The sequence below is a fragment of the Hyperoodon ampullatus genome, assembly GCF_949752795.1.
Source record: "Hyperoodon ampullatus genome assembly, chromosome: 1".
Classification (NCBI taxonomy): domain Eukaryota; kingdom Metazoa; phylum Chordata; class Mammalia; order Artiodactyla; family Ziphiidae; genus Hyperoodon; species Hyperoodon ampullatus.
Genome location: NC_136914.1, coordinates 181927500 through 181945873, shown reverse-complemented (window position 1 = coordinate 181945873; position 18374 = coordinate 181927500). Strand labels below are relative to the sequence as shown.

The following is an 18374-nucleotide window of genomic DNA, read 5'->3' as shown; positions in this document are numbered from 1 at the left end:
AGGGAGCTATGGTGAGCCAGCAGCAGGCCTGGAGTGGATCTCGGTTACACACAGACAGAATAGCACATCCTTTGACCGTTACTCCCTTACACCAGTGGACTTGCACTGGTGTGAAACTAGAGATGAATGAAGTCATTGGCAGCCTCTCAGGACAAACCTGGATATGCAGGCTGAGTAAATAGCAAAACAGAGCAAATGCACATAAGCTCAGAAGCAGGGGGAGGGGGAGAGGGGACTAACCTTTGTGGGAAGCTGTCCTGTGACTGGAGTTTGCACGATCTCTTTCTGCACCCAGCTGCCCATCTGTGCAGTTATAGGTGCAAATGGTGTGTCTGGCCCCTTCCCAGGCCCAGCAGGAAGGAGACCAGCCACCCCCTCCAAAGTGCTAACGCTCACTTTGGGCTCCTCAGGGAAATCCTGGACCCCCTAGTCCAGGGCATGACCTGAGTGGCTGGAGGTACTCCTTGTCCTTCGGAACTGCATGTGTCCAAGGCACAGCAGCTCAACCAAAACCTGGCTCTCCAAGGCCAGCAGGAAAATATCGCATCATTTTAACCCTCACAACAGCCTCATGAGGTAGATACTGTTATTATCCTTATTTTACACTTGAGGAAACTGATGTGCTGAGTAAGCTTATGGAAAAGGCACCTTCCTTTGGCTACTTACTCTAAGTGCCCCTAGAGAGTTGTTGTCAAAGTGTATCCCTGGGGGCCAGCAGCATCAGAAAGCTGGTTAGAAATGCAGATTCTCCTTTTTTGTTTCACTTTTTTTTTTTTTTTTCCCAGCCACGTTGCACCGCTTGTGGGATCTTAGTTCCCCAACCAGGAATTGAACCCCGGGCCATGGCAGTGAAAGTGCCAAGTCCTAACCACTGGACCAGCAGAGAAATCCCCAGATTCTCCTTCTTTCTCCAGACCTATAGAGTCAGAAACCCCAGGGGTAGTTCTGTTAGTGCTACGCTTACCAGCCAGTTGCTAAACATTTCCATTATTAGAAATTAAATCATACAGTCCTACAATTAAATAAATTATATTAAAAACAAAGGTAATTAATGGATAAACAACAAGGTCCTACTGTATAGCACAGGGAACTATATTCAATATCTTGTCATAAACCATAATGGAAAATAATATGAAAAAGAATATGTATATAAACACACACACATATATATAACTGAAGCACTTTACTGAACACCTGAAACGAACACAATATTGTAAATCAACTATACTTTAATAAAATACATTAAAAAAATAAAGATAATCAGTCCTCAAAATGTATCACCCCCTAATTGTTTGATTTCATTTACTACTATCTATGCTCTAGAGCCTGTTGACCCCTATGGTATCCATGTGGCAGGAACACTGCGGTGCATTACTTCCCAGTGCCACATTCAATGACGACATGAAATCAGCCATGGAGGGTATTTATATCACAGAAGTTGGCAAACACTACAAATCAGCTTGCCTTATTTTTTTTGAGAACCTGTTGTTAAACATTTACTGCAAGACCACCAAACTTGGTACTCTGTGTTTTAACAAAGCCCTGGGGTGACTCTCATGCCCTCTCAAGGTTGAGACCTAGCCCGAGGGTTTCAGCTGGATGCTTCATACTGACTCCTACGTGTCTTTCATCACAGCCTTAACAAATGACGTACCGGAAACGGGAAAGCAGACTCCCTCTGCCCTCCTGCCCCTTCCTCTCCCCTCCCCTTTTCTTCCCCCCTCCCAGCCCTCCAACCCCAAGTGCCTGAGCAAAATGCTGGGGTCAAAGCCGTGCTCTTAACCCGTGGGAAGCAGGAGGGATCTGGGTGACCAAAAGCCAGTTCTGAGGGCCCCTTGCAGTAATGGGGGCCACACTGGGATTCTTCTGAGTGAGTGATGAGCAATGGGTCCCAAAGGCACAGCCTGGCTCTCCAGGGCAGCTTCTTGCACACAGTCAGCCAGCAACTGCTGTCACAAATATAGGAGGGAAAGTGCTCCATCATCAGACACCCCCGGAGTGCACATCCCAGCTTGCCCTTGCCAGCAGTGGGACAAGGAGGCTGGTTGCTTCACCTCTCCGACCTCCATCTGCTTGTCCAAGACGATAGGAATAGTAGTACTTGCCCCTGTGGGGCCTCTAGAAAGATTAAATCCAATAGTTTAGACAAAGAGCCAGGAATATAGTAAAAGCTCTGTAAACAAGGGTTATTACTGCTTTTCCATTTAGCTGGAGTAGAAAGTAATGTCAATGTCAATATTGTTACTCCCGTTTTATGGATGACAGCTATTGAGGCATAGAGGGAAAAAAAACCCAAAGTGCTCAGAAGTACTCAGAGACAGTTACTGAAACAGCAAACACCAGAGACCCTTCCCGTTAGCAGGTGATGGATCTCATCCACATCCTGTAATGAACACATTTCCCCATCCTGGGGTTGCAGCTCTGATTTATCCCCACTAGCCCTAGGTTCCCTAGAAAGAAACCGTTAGTTCAGTTACAACGATTACCATCTGGTTCTCTGGCTTATTGCTATAATTTCTCTAAAGCATGCATCCGTAGGTAAAGACGCCGTTCTGCCCTTACGGTGCTTAAATGAGAAAAGGCATCTCCATGTGTCCGTGCAGCACAAGACTCCAGCAGCCACGTGGAGCCTCCAGTCACCTTGAAAGCCAGGAATTGCCTGGAAAAGATGGGAGTGGAAAGAAGAGAGCTCCATGAGTACACATGGGGGTGGGGACTGGAGGCAACCATGTGGATACAGCAGGGGACCGCACCAGTCACCTGGGCAAGCGCAGATGCAGGGATGCTGTTCCTCCACCCAGTGTGGAGCCCTGACACACAGTAATAGCTGGGGTTTATTTAGCAAATAAACAGCTTTCACTATGCAGGTACTGCTCTGAGGGCTTCCCAAGTACTAATTCACTTAATGCTCACAACAGCCCCCCCGCAAAGGACTATTATTATTCCTATTTCACAGATAAGGAAATTGGGTAGTTGCACAGAGAGGTTAAATACTTTGCCTGAGGTCACACAGCCAGTAAGTAGGTGAGCCAGGATTTGAACCCAGGCAGTTAGACTGTAGGTATGGTAACTTCTTCGTGGTAGCTCACTCCCACATAACAGGTAAATAAATGAAATCTCACCCAGCCAGGAGGGGGCAAAACTGGGCTCACACAGATCTGTGCATCCTTTCCCCCATGTCACCGCCTGGACAGTTACATACAAGAAACCTTCCTCTCCCTGACTCTCCTGCCCCAGAAAGCCTGCAAATGGGCACATTCCCCCCCCAGCCCCTGCTCCAATAATGGAGCCTTCCTCCCTGCTCCTGACTTGGGCTTACCATGCCTTAACCAGGAGAGTGACAACCCTGGGCAGTCCTCTGTGGGCAGAGCTCCTCCAAGGGTGTCAGAAGGTAGTGTCGGCCCACTCGAGCGGGGACCCCATGCAAGGCCTCATCTGTGCTCGGTCCCTGCCATGGAGAGGAAGCCTGTGCTCCTCCCGGCACCCAGCCTGCCCATCTAGGTCCTGGAGGGCCGGGACTCTGACCCGCAGCTCCACCCTCTGCTCCCCAGAGCCTTGACCACAGAAGCTCTTTCCCAGCCATCTCATGTGTTTGTGTTTGTCTCTCTATTTAGGGCTTTATTTCTCTACAAGGGACCCAGGTGACTGAACTTCTTCCTGGCCCTGAGGACCCGGGAAAGCACCTCTTTGAGATCAGCCCAGGTAGGCCTGAGCACCCTTCAGCTCTGTGCTGGGGCTGGCCCTGGTGGCCCTGATGGCGGTGTCCCTGCACCTCTGGCCTGGGAAGGGCCAGCTCCGCAACACTCCTCTCTGTGAGAACGCCAGCGCTGTCTCCAAGCACAATTCGGAAATTTGGGCCAAATCTAGAGGATATTGCACATTTGGGGGGAATTTAGAAAATCCAATCAGTTATCTAGGTAATTAGCTTCTGGTGAGAGGAAAGTGTGGCTTTTTAAGTTCAAAATAAAACAAGGGAGGTAACCCATCCATGGGGACACCTTAGAGTGAAGGTCCAAACACACTATCTGGGTCACATGGAAATAAGTCCAGGGAAAACCACTAGCACAGGTTCAGAGCATTAAAATAAGCTCTATCATGAATCCCAGAACAAACCATTGCAATGTGGTGGGAGGAAGGGGAATAATTTAACTCAAAGAACCGCCGTCTTGTTAGCAGTTACAAAGCAGGTTTTTAAAGTTCCCAGTTTTAAAATGTGATTCTTATTGAACTAAGTAAATGTGTCTTGCAAATGAGTCAGTCTGTTTACAGAAGGGCTGGCTGGTGAGGTAGTATTTTACTAAGCTTGGCCTCCCGTTGATGCAGAACCTCAGGCAAGGATCTGAGCAGTTCATCCTGAGGTGATCCCCAAAAAGCACGAGGAAGGGAGGAGAGCCAGCAGGGTGAGCTGGTGCCACTGTGGGTGCCCGGGGCTCAGTTCCAATGAACCGACTCAGAGGTGTCTCACCCAAAGAGTGAGGAGGCTGGGGGTTTACCCACCAACTCCCACCGGCCATTAACTGAGAGTTGCTCCCTGGGAGGCTGACTCTGGCATTTCTGGCCCGCCCTGCCCTGCGCTTGGCCAAGCTCCCTGCCTTCAGAGAAGGCCTTCAGGCAGAGTCGCAGGTGCTTGAGGAAAGAGGCTGCCAGTGTGGATGGGAACAGTGAGTGCCCAGGGGTCTGGGCGGAGCACCGAGAGCAGAGGCTACAGGCAGCTAGTCATCACACCCTATCATGTGCCATCCGAATTTAGACTTCCTTCTGGGAAGTGGTGGCTGTGGACCGAGTGTGCTAGGGCCTCAGTGGGGTCTGTGAGCCAGTAAGTTTACAGTCTCAGAGAGGCAGAGCCACCCAACCCCTCTGACAAAGTGACCTGGCTATGGGCTGTACACTGGGGGACGCATCAGCCCAGGCTCAGGCCAGCAAGCTATGGCCCACTGGGAGCAGGACTGAGCGAATCCAAGCCTGGGGCAGGGTGTGTTCACCTGGGAACTCCAGGAGGTACAGGCTGCAGGTGAAGTGCAACTGCCTGCTGCATATGCAGAATTCAAGTACCGTGGTTTCATTTGGGTATTTCATCTACTGCAAGAATCTTGTTGCTGAAAGGACACATTAGAAGGTGGCAACAGAGGGATCCCAGGGTATGGAGTGGAAAATAGAGGCTTGGTTGATTATGGAACAGGAGTAAAGGTTTCTGCCAAGAAGGTAGAGAAGAAATGAAGGAGGGGAGTGAGGTAGGCAGGGCCCTGCCATGTAGGGGAGGGGGAGCTGGGCACATGGAAGGAAGGCTTGGGGAGGGGCCGGGGGCCTGGGCCTGGGGGTTGGGGAGGAGTGAGGTGAGGCCAGAGCCCAAAGGTGGAGGTCAGCACGCAGCACCATGAGGTCAGAAAGGCACTGGCCGTGTGCCCCCAAGGACCGGATGGGAATGATCACCAGTGCGCATGCTCTTGATCTGGGTCAGAGCTATTTACAAGAATTTCTTTGACTCTGTGGGGAAGACCCATTTGCCACGTAAGGTAACATATTCACAGGTTCCAGGGCTTAGGACGTGGACATCTTTGGGGGGCCGTTATTCTGCTACCACAGTACTCAAAACATCCCTCTAAGGTAAGGGGTACTTCCATGCCTATTTTATAAAAAAGGACACCAGGGGTTAGAAAGGACTGGTGACTTGCCCAAGGACACACAGCTGGATGGCAGTAGGGTCAGGGCTCCTACCTGGGCAGTCTGACTTCCAAAGCCACACACTTATGCGGCCCTTCAACACAGGTACCTGGTACAGGTCTGGCATTTTCCCTACGTGGGCCCGAGAGGTCTCAGGACACAGTTATAGAAGGAAAGGCTCCTCACACCCCTTTTTCCCAAGCACAGCAGTGGTCGAAGCACCAAATGTATGCAGGTTCCAAGCGCCGCCCTCCTGCCTTTGAATGTGCAGCCGCTCCTGAAAGCCGGGGGCGGGGGTGGAGGGTAGCTGTGAGACCACTCAGGGAAAGCAGGTCAGGTGGTAGGCAGTGCAGAGCCCCAGGCAGCCTTTGGGAAGCGCTGAAAGGAAAGACTCAGTCACCTCCGTTGGATGCATCTTTCTGGCCCCAAAAAGCCGAGCTGCAGTGCATGTCTGCCACACCCAATACCCCTCAGAGGGAGGAAACTTGACAACTCTTGGACATGTGATAGAAACCCAAGAATGATAATGCATGAGATCAGTTACACGAATTTTAAGTCATAGTTCTATTCATGCTCTTTAACAGTATTAAAAAAATCACAATTTTTCATCAAGATAGTATTTAAAATGAGGAAAATAACACTGTGAGTGCCATCTAGTGGAGAGATGTGCCAATTTCATGACAGGCCTCGCGTGTCCTCCAGCCAGGCCCCAGCCATCTCAGTCAGCCAGGCCACACCTCTGATTCTTTTTTTTTTTTTTTACAACTTTATTGGAGTATAATTGCTTCACAATGGTGTATTAGTTTCTCCTTTATAACAAAGTGAATCAGTTATACATATACATCTGTTCCCATATCTCTTCCCTCTTGCGTCTCCCTGCCTCCCACCCTCCCTATCCCACACCTCTGATTCTTGATGGGCTCCGACCTCCACTAAATAGTGGGGCTGCGGCTTGAGCCAGTTCTAGCCCCAGAGCCCCGCATCCACCAATAGTCTGAGGCTGGCTCCTGGGTCAGGCCCCAGAAGGGGCTGGGATTCGAGGATGCTCGGTCTCCTTCCCACTTGGGCCTCTTCTCTAGCCTGGCAGTTCCCTGGTAAACCCCGCCCCTCCCAGCCCTTTGAAAGCTGTCTGCCCCTTGCAGACTTGATCCTCTTGGCCTCCCAGACCATCACTGCTTGGCACTGCAGGCATCTGGGCACAGGCAAGCTTAGGCCTTCCTCTGAATCTACCAGGATGGGGTAAGGGGTGGAGAGGCCTGCTTTGGCGCTCTGGACAAAAAGTTGCTAAACCCACAACTTGTGTTTATGTTTGGTGGGTCGAGTTAGGTGATCCATATAAGTCCTTTCGCTGACATCCTTATTCTAGTATTACCTTGATGCTACCACAGGGAGGCAAGTCCACTGACTACAGGCATTCAGACGGCAGCCCTAAGTCGTGCTGGCGAGTGACTGCTGGTCTGTCACGGCTTCTCCATTGCTGGGCATGTCTTTCCAGAGTCCCCGATTGAAGGTGGCAGAAGCCAGCTCTGGCAAATGCATACAAAGGGGGAAATGGCCAGAGGCTATGGGGCCACACAGAATCAGCCCATAGGAAGCTGGAGAGATACGTGTGGAAGGGGCAGGCAGCGGGGCTGCTCAGGGCCCCCGGAGCCAGGAACAGAGAGTGGTAGGTGCTCTGTGCGGGGAAGGCCGAATCCCACAGGCTCTTCAGTCCTGTCTGCGTCGATGGCTCAGGGTCTGAGGTGGCTGTGTTTAAGCCATGTGCCCGCCACTGGTGACACTGGGGTGGTGAGGAAAGGCCTGTCCACTCCAGTGCCTGGACAGACCCGCCCACAAAGGCTCACACAGTAGACACAAGGACCCCCCAGAGGAACTCAGGTGCTTCCAGGGAAGGGAGAGGAGGTACCCTGCATCAGACACAGTCCATGGCTGTTTCTTTAGGGACCAAGTGTCCACACTGACCGTGGCTTTTTCTGCAAATCCGCACCGGGGTCCCAGGTCCGAGTGCCTTTCCCGGCAGCATTTCCTCCTGGAGTGTGAGGGCCCCAGCGTGAGAGGCTGAGGATAACCTGGGTGAAACACGAAGGCCGCCCGGAATCTCAGAGCGGGAAAGTGCTGTCTTCTGGAGCAGGAGGACACGGAGGGTGTCACGGCGGCTCTGACATCTGGGCCCAGTTCCCATCGCAGAGCGCCTGTCTGCTTTGGGCCCCGCGGACCACGTTTCTCAAGATAAAGTGCTGGAAGCTCTGATGGGGAAACTGCCCAGTTCAGAGGTCTGGCAGGTGCCCTGCTCTCCCACAGAGCCCCCCGCTGCCTCCTTCTACCACGTTGCTTGGGATCCCCACCCACTCCCCAGACACCAGGTGGGCATGTTGCGGGCAATAGGCCTGGGCAGGGATGGCTTTGAGGCCTTGGGTTTTCAGCTCCACCCAGGCATTGGTACGAGCAAAGCGAGCAGTGGCACTCCATGGAAGTTGGGGAGACAGTGGAGTGTACCCAGGCTTGCCGGCGATGCCGCTGTTCCCTAGGGGCAGACATCTGCACGCAGAAAGGAAGGTTCCAGGGGAGAGAGTGGGGAGGCTAAGCGCACGTGCCATGTCCCTGTTTGCGCCTGTTTTCTGCCCTCTTCCAGCAGGGCACGTGTGACCGCACAGTAGCTAGCTCTGACCAGTGTTCCAGACTGTTCTCTCCAAAGACAGGGAGGACTGGACAGAAGCCCGACCCTGCCACCCAGGGCCTGCTTGGTTTTGGACAAGTCACTCAATGTCCCCGTGCCTCTGTTTCATCACTTCTAATTTGGAGATAATGAAGCCAAGTGCCTTGGGTTCGCTGAGGTTGCAGGGGGAGCCTAGTGCCTGGCTCAGTGTAGATGCCAATATTTTTCTGTTCTTCCCTCCTCTCTGCAGTCTGTCTGTTTATCATTATTATTGAAAACAACAACACAGTTCCCGCTTAGCTATCACCTGTAAGTTATCAGTCTTAATACTGTGTGATGATTGCCCCAATAGGGGTGTCCCCAGGGCTGAGAGCCCAGGACGGAGGGTGAGGGTGGCTCGCCTGGGTGGTTAGGGAAGATTTCACCCAAGCTCAACCTTGACAGGGAAGTGAAAATGACCCAGCTGAGCAGACAAGAGAAGGTCATCCCCAAATGATGGGGGGATAGAGTACACAAAGGCACAGAGGCCTGGAGAAGTATTCTGTGGGGGAGACTCGTGGCGTAGAGGACCAAGGAGGAAAGGTGGGCAGGTGCCAGGTCACGAAGGGCCTTGGATGCTGGACAAAGAGGCTTGGACTTTAGCCACTGCACTTCTTCAGCAGGCGGGAGGGATGATTAATACCAGAACTGTGTGTTAGAAAAACCACTAATGTAATGATGGGGGGATTGCAAGGACCCGGCTGGAGTTGAGGAGGTAAGCTGCCACTCCTCGTTACCACTGTCCATGCTCTGCCCGGAGCCTCGCCCCAGCCAATGTCCACAGAGGAGACCACCCTGCCCTGCCAAAGCGCTCACCGTCGGGGAGGCAACTCAGAAGCCAGGCCACTTAAAGCGGAGCTCTGATTCTTCCTGTGCAGTTCCAAGCTCATGCGCCCCAAGTTCTTAGCAAGGGGGCCCTGATCAGCATATGCTTTTGAGGTCTAAGTGACCCAGCTCAGTCTCTAACTTGCTGGGGAAACCAGATCAGATTTCCTTGGTTTCTCCAACTGCAGGATAAGAGGGCCTCCGAGGTGTCCACCTGCCCTAGTAGAATGGCGCCAGAAGAATGGGCTTCCATAAGCAAGCTTCCCCTGCGAGAACGGGTTCCAGCACTTTCTTACGGCTACACTGGATCTTTGAAGCCTCTCTCGGGTATTGAGCTTACAGCTGCCTGTCCTTATCCGCCTGCAGCTTGAAGCAGATAGGAGAACTGCTGCCTGCTATCTGTGAGGCCTGACCTTGGAGCGAAGCCAGCGCACACAGATTACTCTGTAGAAGTAGACTGATATGGTGCTCCTGACATCCCCGGAGCATTGCTCAGCTCATCAGCCGCCTCCTGAGCAGGATGCTGCTCTCAGCCTATCTCGGCACCTGGTACCAGCCAGCCAGCCTATCAGCCTGACCCCGGGTGGCCCTGCTGAGTTTGCCTGCAGAGCGCCAGACGACGGGTAATGACTAGAAATGAAATTAGATGAGCAGTTCACAAGCGCTCCCCACCCCTGAGGGTGGGAGAATCAGCAAATACAAGAGTGGTTTCTGGAACTTCCCTGCTTTGTGGTCTGGCCCTACTGTCTTAACCTCACTTTTCTTAACAAAGCACAGGACCAGGTACGGGAAACTCCCACTGATATCTCTGGAAATAGATGCCCTTGAAGAGGAGGTTGCCGTTTATTCCTTTTGGCCAAAATCATGTTCTAGAGCAGCCCTGTTCAATAGAAATATAAAGCAAGCCTCGCTGGTAATGAAATTGACAATCCCCTTGCTCAGTTACACCAGCTGCATTTCAGGTTCTAGCAGCCACATGTGTTTGGTGGAGCCGTACTGCACAGCACAGGCCTGGATGCGGAGGCGACTGGGTGCAATGCCTGACACAGAATAGGTGCTCAGCAGGTACTCCTAAAATGAAGGGGAGGGAGGAAGGAGGAGGAGCAACTGGGGGAAAAGCCTAGTTTTTTTTTTTTTTTAATATAATAGTGTTTATTTATTTTTACTTGTTGACAGTTTGCTTTATTTATTTATTTATTTATGGCTGTGTTGGGTCTTTGTTTCTGTGCGAGGGCTTTCTCTAGTTGTGGCAAGCGGGGGCCACTCTTCATTGCGGTGCGCGGGCCTCTCGCTGTCGCGGCCTCTCTTGTTGCGGAGCACAGTCTCCAGACACGCAGGCTCAGTAGTTGTGGCTCACGGGCCCAGTTGCTCCGCGGCACGTGGGATCTTCCCGGACCAGGGCTCGAACCCGTGTCCCCTGCATTGGCAGGCAGATTCTCAACCACTGCGCCACCAGGGAAGCCCAAAGCCTAGGTTTTGAAGTCAGACACCAAGATTCACATTTTAGTTCCACCACTCACTAACGGCAAGAACTTGGGCCAATAACTTACATTCTCTGAGTCTCATTTTCATCATCTGATAATAGAAAGAAAACTACCTACTTGGCAAGAAGGCTGTGAACATCAAGTGAACTAAGATACGTGGACGTGCAGAGAACACTCCTCCGCTCTCCACCAGCCCCTTCTCTCTCTCCCCTCCCTCCCTCCCTCCCTCCCTCCCTCTTTCCTCTCTCCTCTCTCTCTCCCTCCCTCCCTCCCTCCCTCTTTCCTCTCTCCTCTCTCTCTCCCTCCCTCCCTCCCTCTTTCCTCTCTCCTCTCTCTCTCCCTCCCTCCCTCTTTCCTCTCTCCTCTCTCTCTCCCTCCCTCCCTCCCTCTTTCCTCTCTCCTCTCTCTCTCCCTCCCTCCCTCCCTCCCTCTTTCCTCTCTCCTCTCTCTCTCCCTCCCTCCCTCCCTCCCTCTTTCCTCTCTCCTCTCTCTCTCCCTCCCTCCCTCCCTCCCTCTTTCCTCTCTCCTCTCTCTCTCCCTCCCTCCCTCCCTCCCTCTTTCCTCTCTCCTCTCTCTCTCCCTCCCTCCCTCCCTCCCTCTTTCCTCTCTCCTCTCTCTCTCCCTCCCTCTCTCCCTTTCTTTTAACTCCTCTTTAATCTACCATATACAAGCAAACTTCAAATAAGATTTCAAATTTCTTTAGTTTATGGCTTTCAAAACAAACAAATCCCAGCTCTCCAGAAGTTGTTCTCAAGTTTTCCTGTGTATCAGAATCCCCTGGAGCACTTATCAAAACCTAGAATGCTGGGCTCATCCCCAGAGTTACTGATTCCAGGGTCTGGGATGGGGCCAGAGGACCTGCATTTCTAATGCGCTCCCAGGTGATGCTGCACTGCTGGCCTGGGACCACACTTTGGCAGATTGAAAGGGAGCTCATGGAAGAAAGGAGAAATTTTATATCTGATGCCTATAATGGTGCTTTTCCCCTGCTTTTTGAAGACGGAGCGCTGCATTTTTATTTTGCACTGGGCCCCACAAATTAGGTACTTGGTTCTGAGTACAGTGGAGGGGCAGCTACAGGAGCAAAGAGCCCAGAGGCTGTGTTCATAGACATGAGTCTGGAATAAAGGAGGTGATGATCCCGGCACTGTGCTACGAGGGCCTTATGCAAACAAGGCTGAGCTGCTCCACTGTGGTGGGAAGAGGGCACCAAGGGGCTTGACGGCCTCACGAAGCACTGTGACACGGGAGCAGGTGTAGCTATTCTTCGTAGGGGCCTAGGGACAGACCCAGGCATGGGGTTTTCTATTTGCTGTTTAAATGGCTCACTCCCTTGGGTGGAGGAGATACTCGTGGGATGAGAGGAGACCACTCACAGGCACCCAGGGTCCCCCGAGGTGCAGCGCACACTCCCACCAGCTGCGGGTTTCCCTCTTGGCAGCCACTGGACCGCGGCGCCGTGCCCCATCCTGGGCGAGGAAGTCCAACCAGGCATGTCCCTTTCCCGCAGCCCGATGCCCTACCCTGTGCACTGGTGCTGTCAACCACAGCCAGGACTGTCACCACCGTGCTCCACCCTGAGACTGTGCTGGGTTGGTGGCCCTGACCCCAGCCCTCTGCCAGACTAGGGGAAGGGGGTGGCAGCAGTCACCGGGAGGAGGGGGGCTGTTGGCCTGGGGCACCAGGAGACAGTGGGTGGCTCAGCATCCCTGGAAGCAGGAGGCTGCCAGGGGCAGGACCACCGGAGAATTGAGGTTCTAAGCCCTTGCACATGCTCCCCTGGCCCATCAGAGTTCACTTACAAAACACAAATTTAAAGGCAAAATGGCTGACAGCCTCAAGACAGCCACCAGAGAGCAGTGAATTCCTAACGCAGGGTCCTTCTGAGTAGGGGCCCTGTGCACCTGCCCTGGTCGCAGGCCCTTCAGCCCTGACTGTGGGCTACTGGACGTAGACGCAGGACCTGACTTTCTGTTCTCTTGTGCTAGACTCCAGCCTGTGAACTCAGCCTAACACCCCTGTTGATCTCTTCTTGCAAATTCACTAGCCCTCAGAGCCTCCAGTCATAAGTGAATTCAGTCCACGTCTTACCAGTGTCTTTATCCCATTCATAAACTTGGCACCCAGAAGGGATGTGGCTTCTCCAGGGGCTGAGCCTGCTCCACCCATCATAGCCCAGCCCTGTGTTCTTCCCGTCCATCCCTTGCCCTGGGCCCGAAGCCACTGCTGCCCTGTCCTCTCCCTTTGGGCCTGTTAATAGAGATGCTCCTGCATTTGCTGAAGTCTCCGCTTCTCCCACATCCTAATCCGCTAAGGCAGAGGGGCCTTTAAATGGAACTGTCGCCACCCCAGAGGGCATCAGGGAATGTTGCCCTGGAAGGCAGTGCCTGCATCCTTGCAAATCAAGGCTGTGGTCCGTTAGGTGATTAGACTGAAGCCACCTCTCTTGAATGAAGCCAATCAGAAATTGCCTTTAGCGGCCCACCCAGGGCTGCCCACCACCAGGGCAGCCTGGCTTCCTGAGTGCATAACACGGTCCTTACCCCAGTGCGCTGGCTCAGCCTCACCTTGGCAAGTGTGACACTCTGCCTGACCCCCTTGACCCACGACCTTCTGATCAGCACAGTGAGGGCCACCTGCATGGCCTGCGGGGACTCCAGGAAGTGTCCTGCCCTGGCCTGGGGAGGCGCGTGGATCCAGACTCCAGGCTTGCCACTGTCATCCTCGTCCCAGCCAGGTGACCCACCTTCTCCCACCTCAGGGCTCTTCATCCAGAGCCGCACCTGCTTATGTGCACCTTTCATGCACGATTGAAAGTACCTCTTGGTTTTTGACCTTCTTTTCTTTTGGGGGCAGTTACGTTTCTCTCATCAGACTTAGGTCTCCTCAGAGGCAGGGTCCATGTCTGATTCACACCTGCAGCTTCAGCCCGGTGCTCGGTGTCTGGCCCAGATGAGGAGCACGGGAGGAGACACGCACAGTTGTGCCAATATCCTGGGGCATGAGAGAGCTTGGCTAACCCTGAGCCATTCGCCGTGGGTTAGATCCCAAAGAGCCTTGGCATTTGGACAGCCTTATAGGCAATGAGGAGCCACTGAAGGTTCTTAAACAGGGGAGAGTTATGATCGTATTTAACGACAATGAGAAGACCGGACTGGGATGGGCGGTAACAAGGGAGACCCGAAACCAGTTGCGGGGGGCTGCTTTAATAGAGCAGCAGGCACTGGGTACTGACAAGTTGGAACCAAGCAGTGGCTGGGAGGATGGGGGATGGCTGGGAGGCAGAAAGGCCAGACCCGGTGAGGGACAGGATGCTGGAGGTGGAGTCCAAAATGACTGCCCGGCTGCTGGGCAACTAAAAAAGGACCGACAGGGAGAAGAAGTTTGGGAATGAAGATGACTGGATCACTGTGAGGTCACGGAAGCCCAGGCTAGCCGCTGTGACAACCTGGATTCAGTTTTGCAGGGAGCAGGGCTTGTCAAGCCCTCAGTTCCACTCCCACGGGGTCCGATGTTCCAGCCCTCCCCCTTGTAAGTGATGCTCTTTCTCTATTCAAGACAAAGATCAGTGATCTAGGAAGCCCTTCCAGACTCCACTCCCACATGCTTCTCACAAACCCCTCCCTACAATGAGTCTTTTTTAATGATAGAGTTCAAAAACCAGACCCAGAACTTACTAGCTACGTGACCTTGGTCAATTGCTAACTTCACTGTGCCTCAGTTTCCTCATATATAAAATGAGAATAATTAAAGTATACCTATACCTTGGGTCTATCTATATCTTGGGTTAGGGATGGGGGTAAAGGGGTTGGATGTGACTCTAAAGGGGGAGCAGAGGGAGCCTTACTCTGATGATATAGTTAAGTAACTTAATGGTGGTGATAGTTTCATGTAGCTACACGTGTGATAAAACTGCATAGACCCCTCCCCTGCCTCATTACACACACACACACACACACACACACACACACACACACACACACACACCAGGCCATGTATAACTGGCAGAATCTGAATTGGCTTTGTGGATTGATCATACAAGGTCAGTTTCCTGGTTTTGATGCTAATATTGGGGGAGGCTGGGTGAAGAGTGCATGGGACCTCTCTGTACAATTCTTTGCAACTTCCGGTGAATCTAGAATTATTTCAAAAGAAAACTTTTTTTTTAAGTACATACCCCATAGTGTTTTTGTGATATGATACACCTATATCTTAGGACAATACTGGTCTGTGTTAAGTATTCTATACAGTTTAGCAAGTATTACAATAAGGTGTCTGCAAAACCTAGAAACAAAGGATCAATGTATCTTTAAAGAGTAGCTAGTAACCTTTTCAAATAATATACTCAATATGTTTTTCTTCAACCTCCAAATACCTTTTCAGATAAAATGCCTCTAAACTTAAGGCAATGGGTCAAGTTATTTATATTAAAAAGTATAACAAGTACAGTACTTACTCAGAATTTTGTGACTTTCTGGCCATTCTGTGGTCTATTGATTGATTGATTGACCACTGGGCCCCTTGTTTCTTAGGGGTGTTTCACATGAAAAAACATTGAGAATATTATTTGAAAATTGGCAAATGCCCTGTTTAAGAGCTTGACATTTCCTGACTTTGCAAGACACCTGTGTGTGGCACTCCTGCAGCTATGGTGACTGTGCACGTGTCTGCCCACCTTCTGTATGGCTGCCCCTCACACGCCCCGACCCAGATCAGGTACAGGAACATGTTTGCTGACTGACGGAATGAAAGGCCACTCACAGGGGAAACCTGCTAAATTCATTCAAGAGCAACTGGTCATGTTCCTGGGACAGCAATAGGAATAAATCCCCTATATTAACATTTTCTGCAGGACACAAGCAACATGAGATTCTTAAAGTCATCTGTTGAGTTTCTTTTTAGAAAGAGAAGTGGGAAGGGCACCCTACAGTGTATTGGTTCAGTCTTCCCAGGTGATTGCACCTTACACTCCTGTTGTAGAGATTTGGAAACTGAGGCACAGAGGGGTAACTTGTCCAAAGTCACATGACTAGTACAAGATGGAGACCGGGGTCCATCCAGGTGAGTCCCCGTCCAGGGTCCCATCTTAGGCTGCCAACAGGAGCCAAGGTGGATGCTGGGCACCACAGCTCTGAGACACAGAGGGGCGCAGACAGAAATTCCTCAGCTAGAGATATGCATACCGGATGGGAAAGGGTGATGTGCAGGAGGAGGTATGCTCAGTGCCAGCTCAGAACAAAGATGTAGATAAAATTCTTTACGAGTGATCTCAGCTAGACTAAATCTCTAGATAAATTAGCATGTGGGGAGGAATGTGGCAGGGAATTAGTGGGTGGGGGGTTGAATGACCCAGGTCACCTCTGGGAAGCCAAGCCCAGGTACAGAGACTCCTCTGACGGGGAGCCCTTAGCTTAGGAACTTAGACACAAGGCTGTTCTTTAGTCTAGGTCCTTCGTACACAGGTGTGGTCCATGGACCAGCTGCATCAGCATCACTGGGAGCTTGTTGGAAATGCAGATTCTCAGGCCCCACCCAGAACTACTGAAACAGAATCTGGGTTATAGCAATAAGCCCTGAGCGATTTGTGTGCATGTTAAATGCAAAGCCATGCTCCCAAGCGAAACGACGTCAGTGCTACCCAACCCTGGACTCTAAGCTTCTGAAGGAGGGTCTTGCATCTGTGCGTGCAGAAACTGGTGCCGTGCTCTTCAAGATGCTTGATAAATTAAACCTATGAAAGAGCAGCAACTCAAAAGCAGGAAGGGAGCTGAAAGTGATGGTAGAGAGAGGCACACAGTGAGAAGAAATTGAGTCTAGTTCCCAGGCTGCAAGCCAAGCTGCAAACCAGGGCTGATTGCCCATGGGCTGATTCTGGCCGGCAAGACATATTTGTTTGGCTCATGAAACATTTTTAAAAGCAAAAGGTTTTACCCATTGATAATGTAGATTTCTATAAGGGTGAATTTGGGCCTACTTTCTCCATATAAACAATTAACAGGATCTCAGTAACAGCTGCTCCTTTTGGACAGAGCTTGAGTGTCCTCCAGTTGGCCAGAATCCCCACCTCTCCCTATTGCCCCTATCCCAGGCCCCCTCCTGACCCTGGCACCTGCTTTCTCAGTTCAACTTACCTGTCTCATCTCTCTATAAGGGTTTGAGTCTGGGAGCTCTAGTGTAGGCAATTAAAAACTCAAAATCAAAGATGGCTAGAAAATGATAGTTATTGTGTATTGGCCGAGTCATTTGACACCCCCATTTATTGGCTGAGTCATTTGACAACCCCATTCTTGTGTGGCTGTGGTTAAGGGTGAGGTGGTGAGTCACACTGTCTGAGATTCAGTTGTGGCTCAGCCTCTGCCCAGGTCTGGGGTCCTGAGTGAGTCATATTACCCTTTAAACTTCAGTCTCTTCATCTGTAAAATGGACTCAATAAGAGCATCTCCATGTGGAGCATTAATCCCCAGGCCTGGAACATAGTTAGCAGAAGCTGATAAGTAAGATGTTAGTAATTGCAGTTGCCAGAGCAAAATAACACACATGAATGCAGGTATTTATTCCCTGCATTTCTAAAATATCAGCATTAATTATCAATATTTTCCACCAAAAGGCTACAGAATACATAAAATTGTTAAATTCAGTGAAGCTAAATATTTTATACATTTCAAATAGAAATTGCATACATATGAAAAGCATTAAGTGAAAACATAAACACTGAAAATATTACCCTCCTAATAAAAATTATTAGCAGATGAAATTAATAAAATATTATTCAAAAATAACAAACCAAGCTCCATAAGACAAAGAAAATTTTAATAATAATGAACACTTGAGATCACACTATTTGGTGTTATTTTTGAATCATGAGCATATTTTGGTGCCCGTTTTTTCTAGTTGCTATAAAATTTTTGAGGATATTGTTCCAAACTAAATTTCAATCTAATATTATCTTGAGTGCTTTACCTTCAAATAATCTTCTTTCTTATTCAATATGCGAGAGGGTTTCTTTTAACTCCTTTTTTGTGGTTAGCAGGGGCTACATCTTTTTTTATCTTTCTTTCTTTTTTTTTTTTTTTTTTGCGGTATGCGGGCCCCTCAGCATTGAGGCCTCTCCCGCTGCGGAGCACAGGCTCCCTCCGGATGCGCAGGCTCAGTGGCCATGGCTCACGGGCCCAGCCGCTCCACGGCATGTGGGATCCCCCCGGACCGGGGCACAAACCCGCGTCCCCTGCATCGGCAGGCGGACTCCCAACCACTGCGCCACCAAGGAAGCCCGGGGGCTACATCTTTTAATGAATCACGACCTCTAGTTTTATCTCAAAAAAAGCATTTCCAGTTTGTCTCATCTTCTGCAGCATCCTCCTGGGTAGGTGATCCCACGGGTCTGGTGGATGGGTTGCTGCGAGGAGTTGTGTTTAAAGGCCACTGGTTCGGAAAGTCTTTGAACCAGAATAAGGATTTATGTTGCAATAGAGGCACCTTGGTTCTTTTCCCCACTGTGGATTATGGAGGAATAGAAAACCACTTTCTAAACAACTTTTCCTTACTGGATCCAAATGTCTATTGAAGCATATTTCCAGGTGTAAATGATTCCAATTTTTAAAAAATATATCACAAAAATACCTGTAGTTTGTTGTGTTTTAAAAGCACATTATGGGGCTTCCCTGGTGGTGCAGTGGTTGAGAGTCCGCCTGCCGATGCAGGGGGCACGG

General features: G+C 50.8%; 1 protein-coding gene across 6 annotated transcripts in view; it reads left to right on the top strand.

Moving 5' to 3' along the window:
- ARHGAP22 (Rho GTPase activating protein 22) overlaps positions 1-18374 on the top strand; it is a gene marked incomplete at its 5' end in the record, with an annotated part of 200371 nt that overhangs the window by 83487 nt on the left and 98510 nt on the right. For all 6 annotated transcript variants that reach the window (XM_079715532.1, XM_079715530.1, XM_079715529.1 and 3 more), the window contains one exon: positions 3615-3702. In XM_079715532.1, the coding sequence (XP_079571658.1) occupies positions 3615-3702 (88 nt within the window). The remainder of the gene's footprint in view (positions 1-3614; positions 3703-18374) is intronic.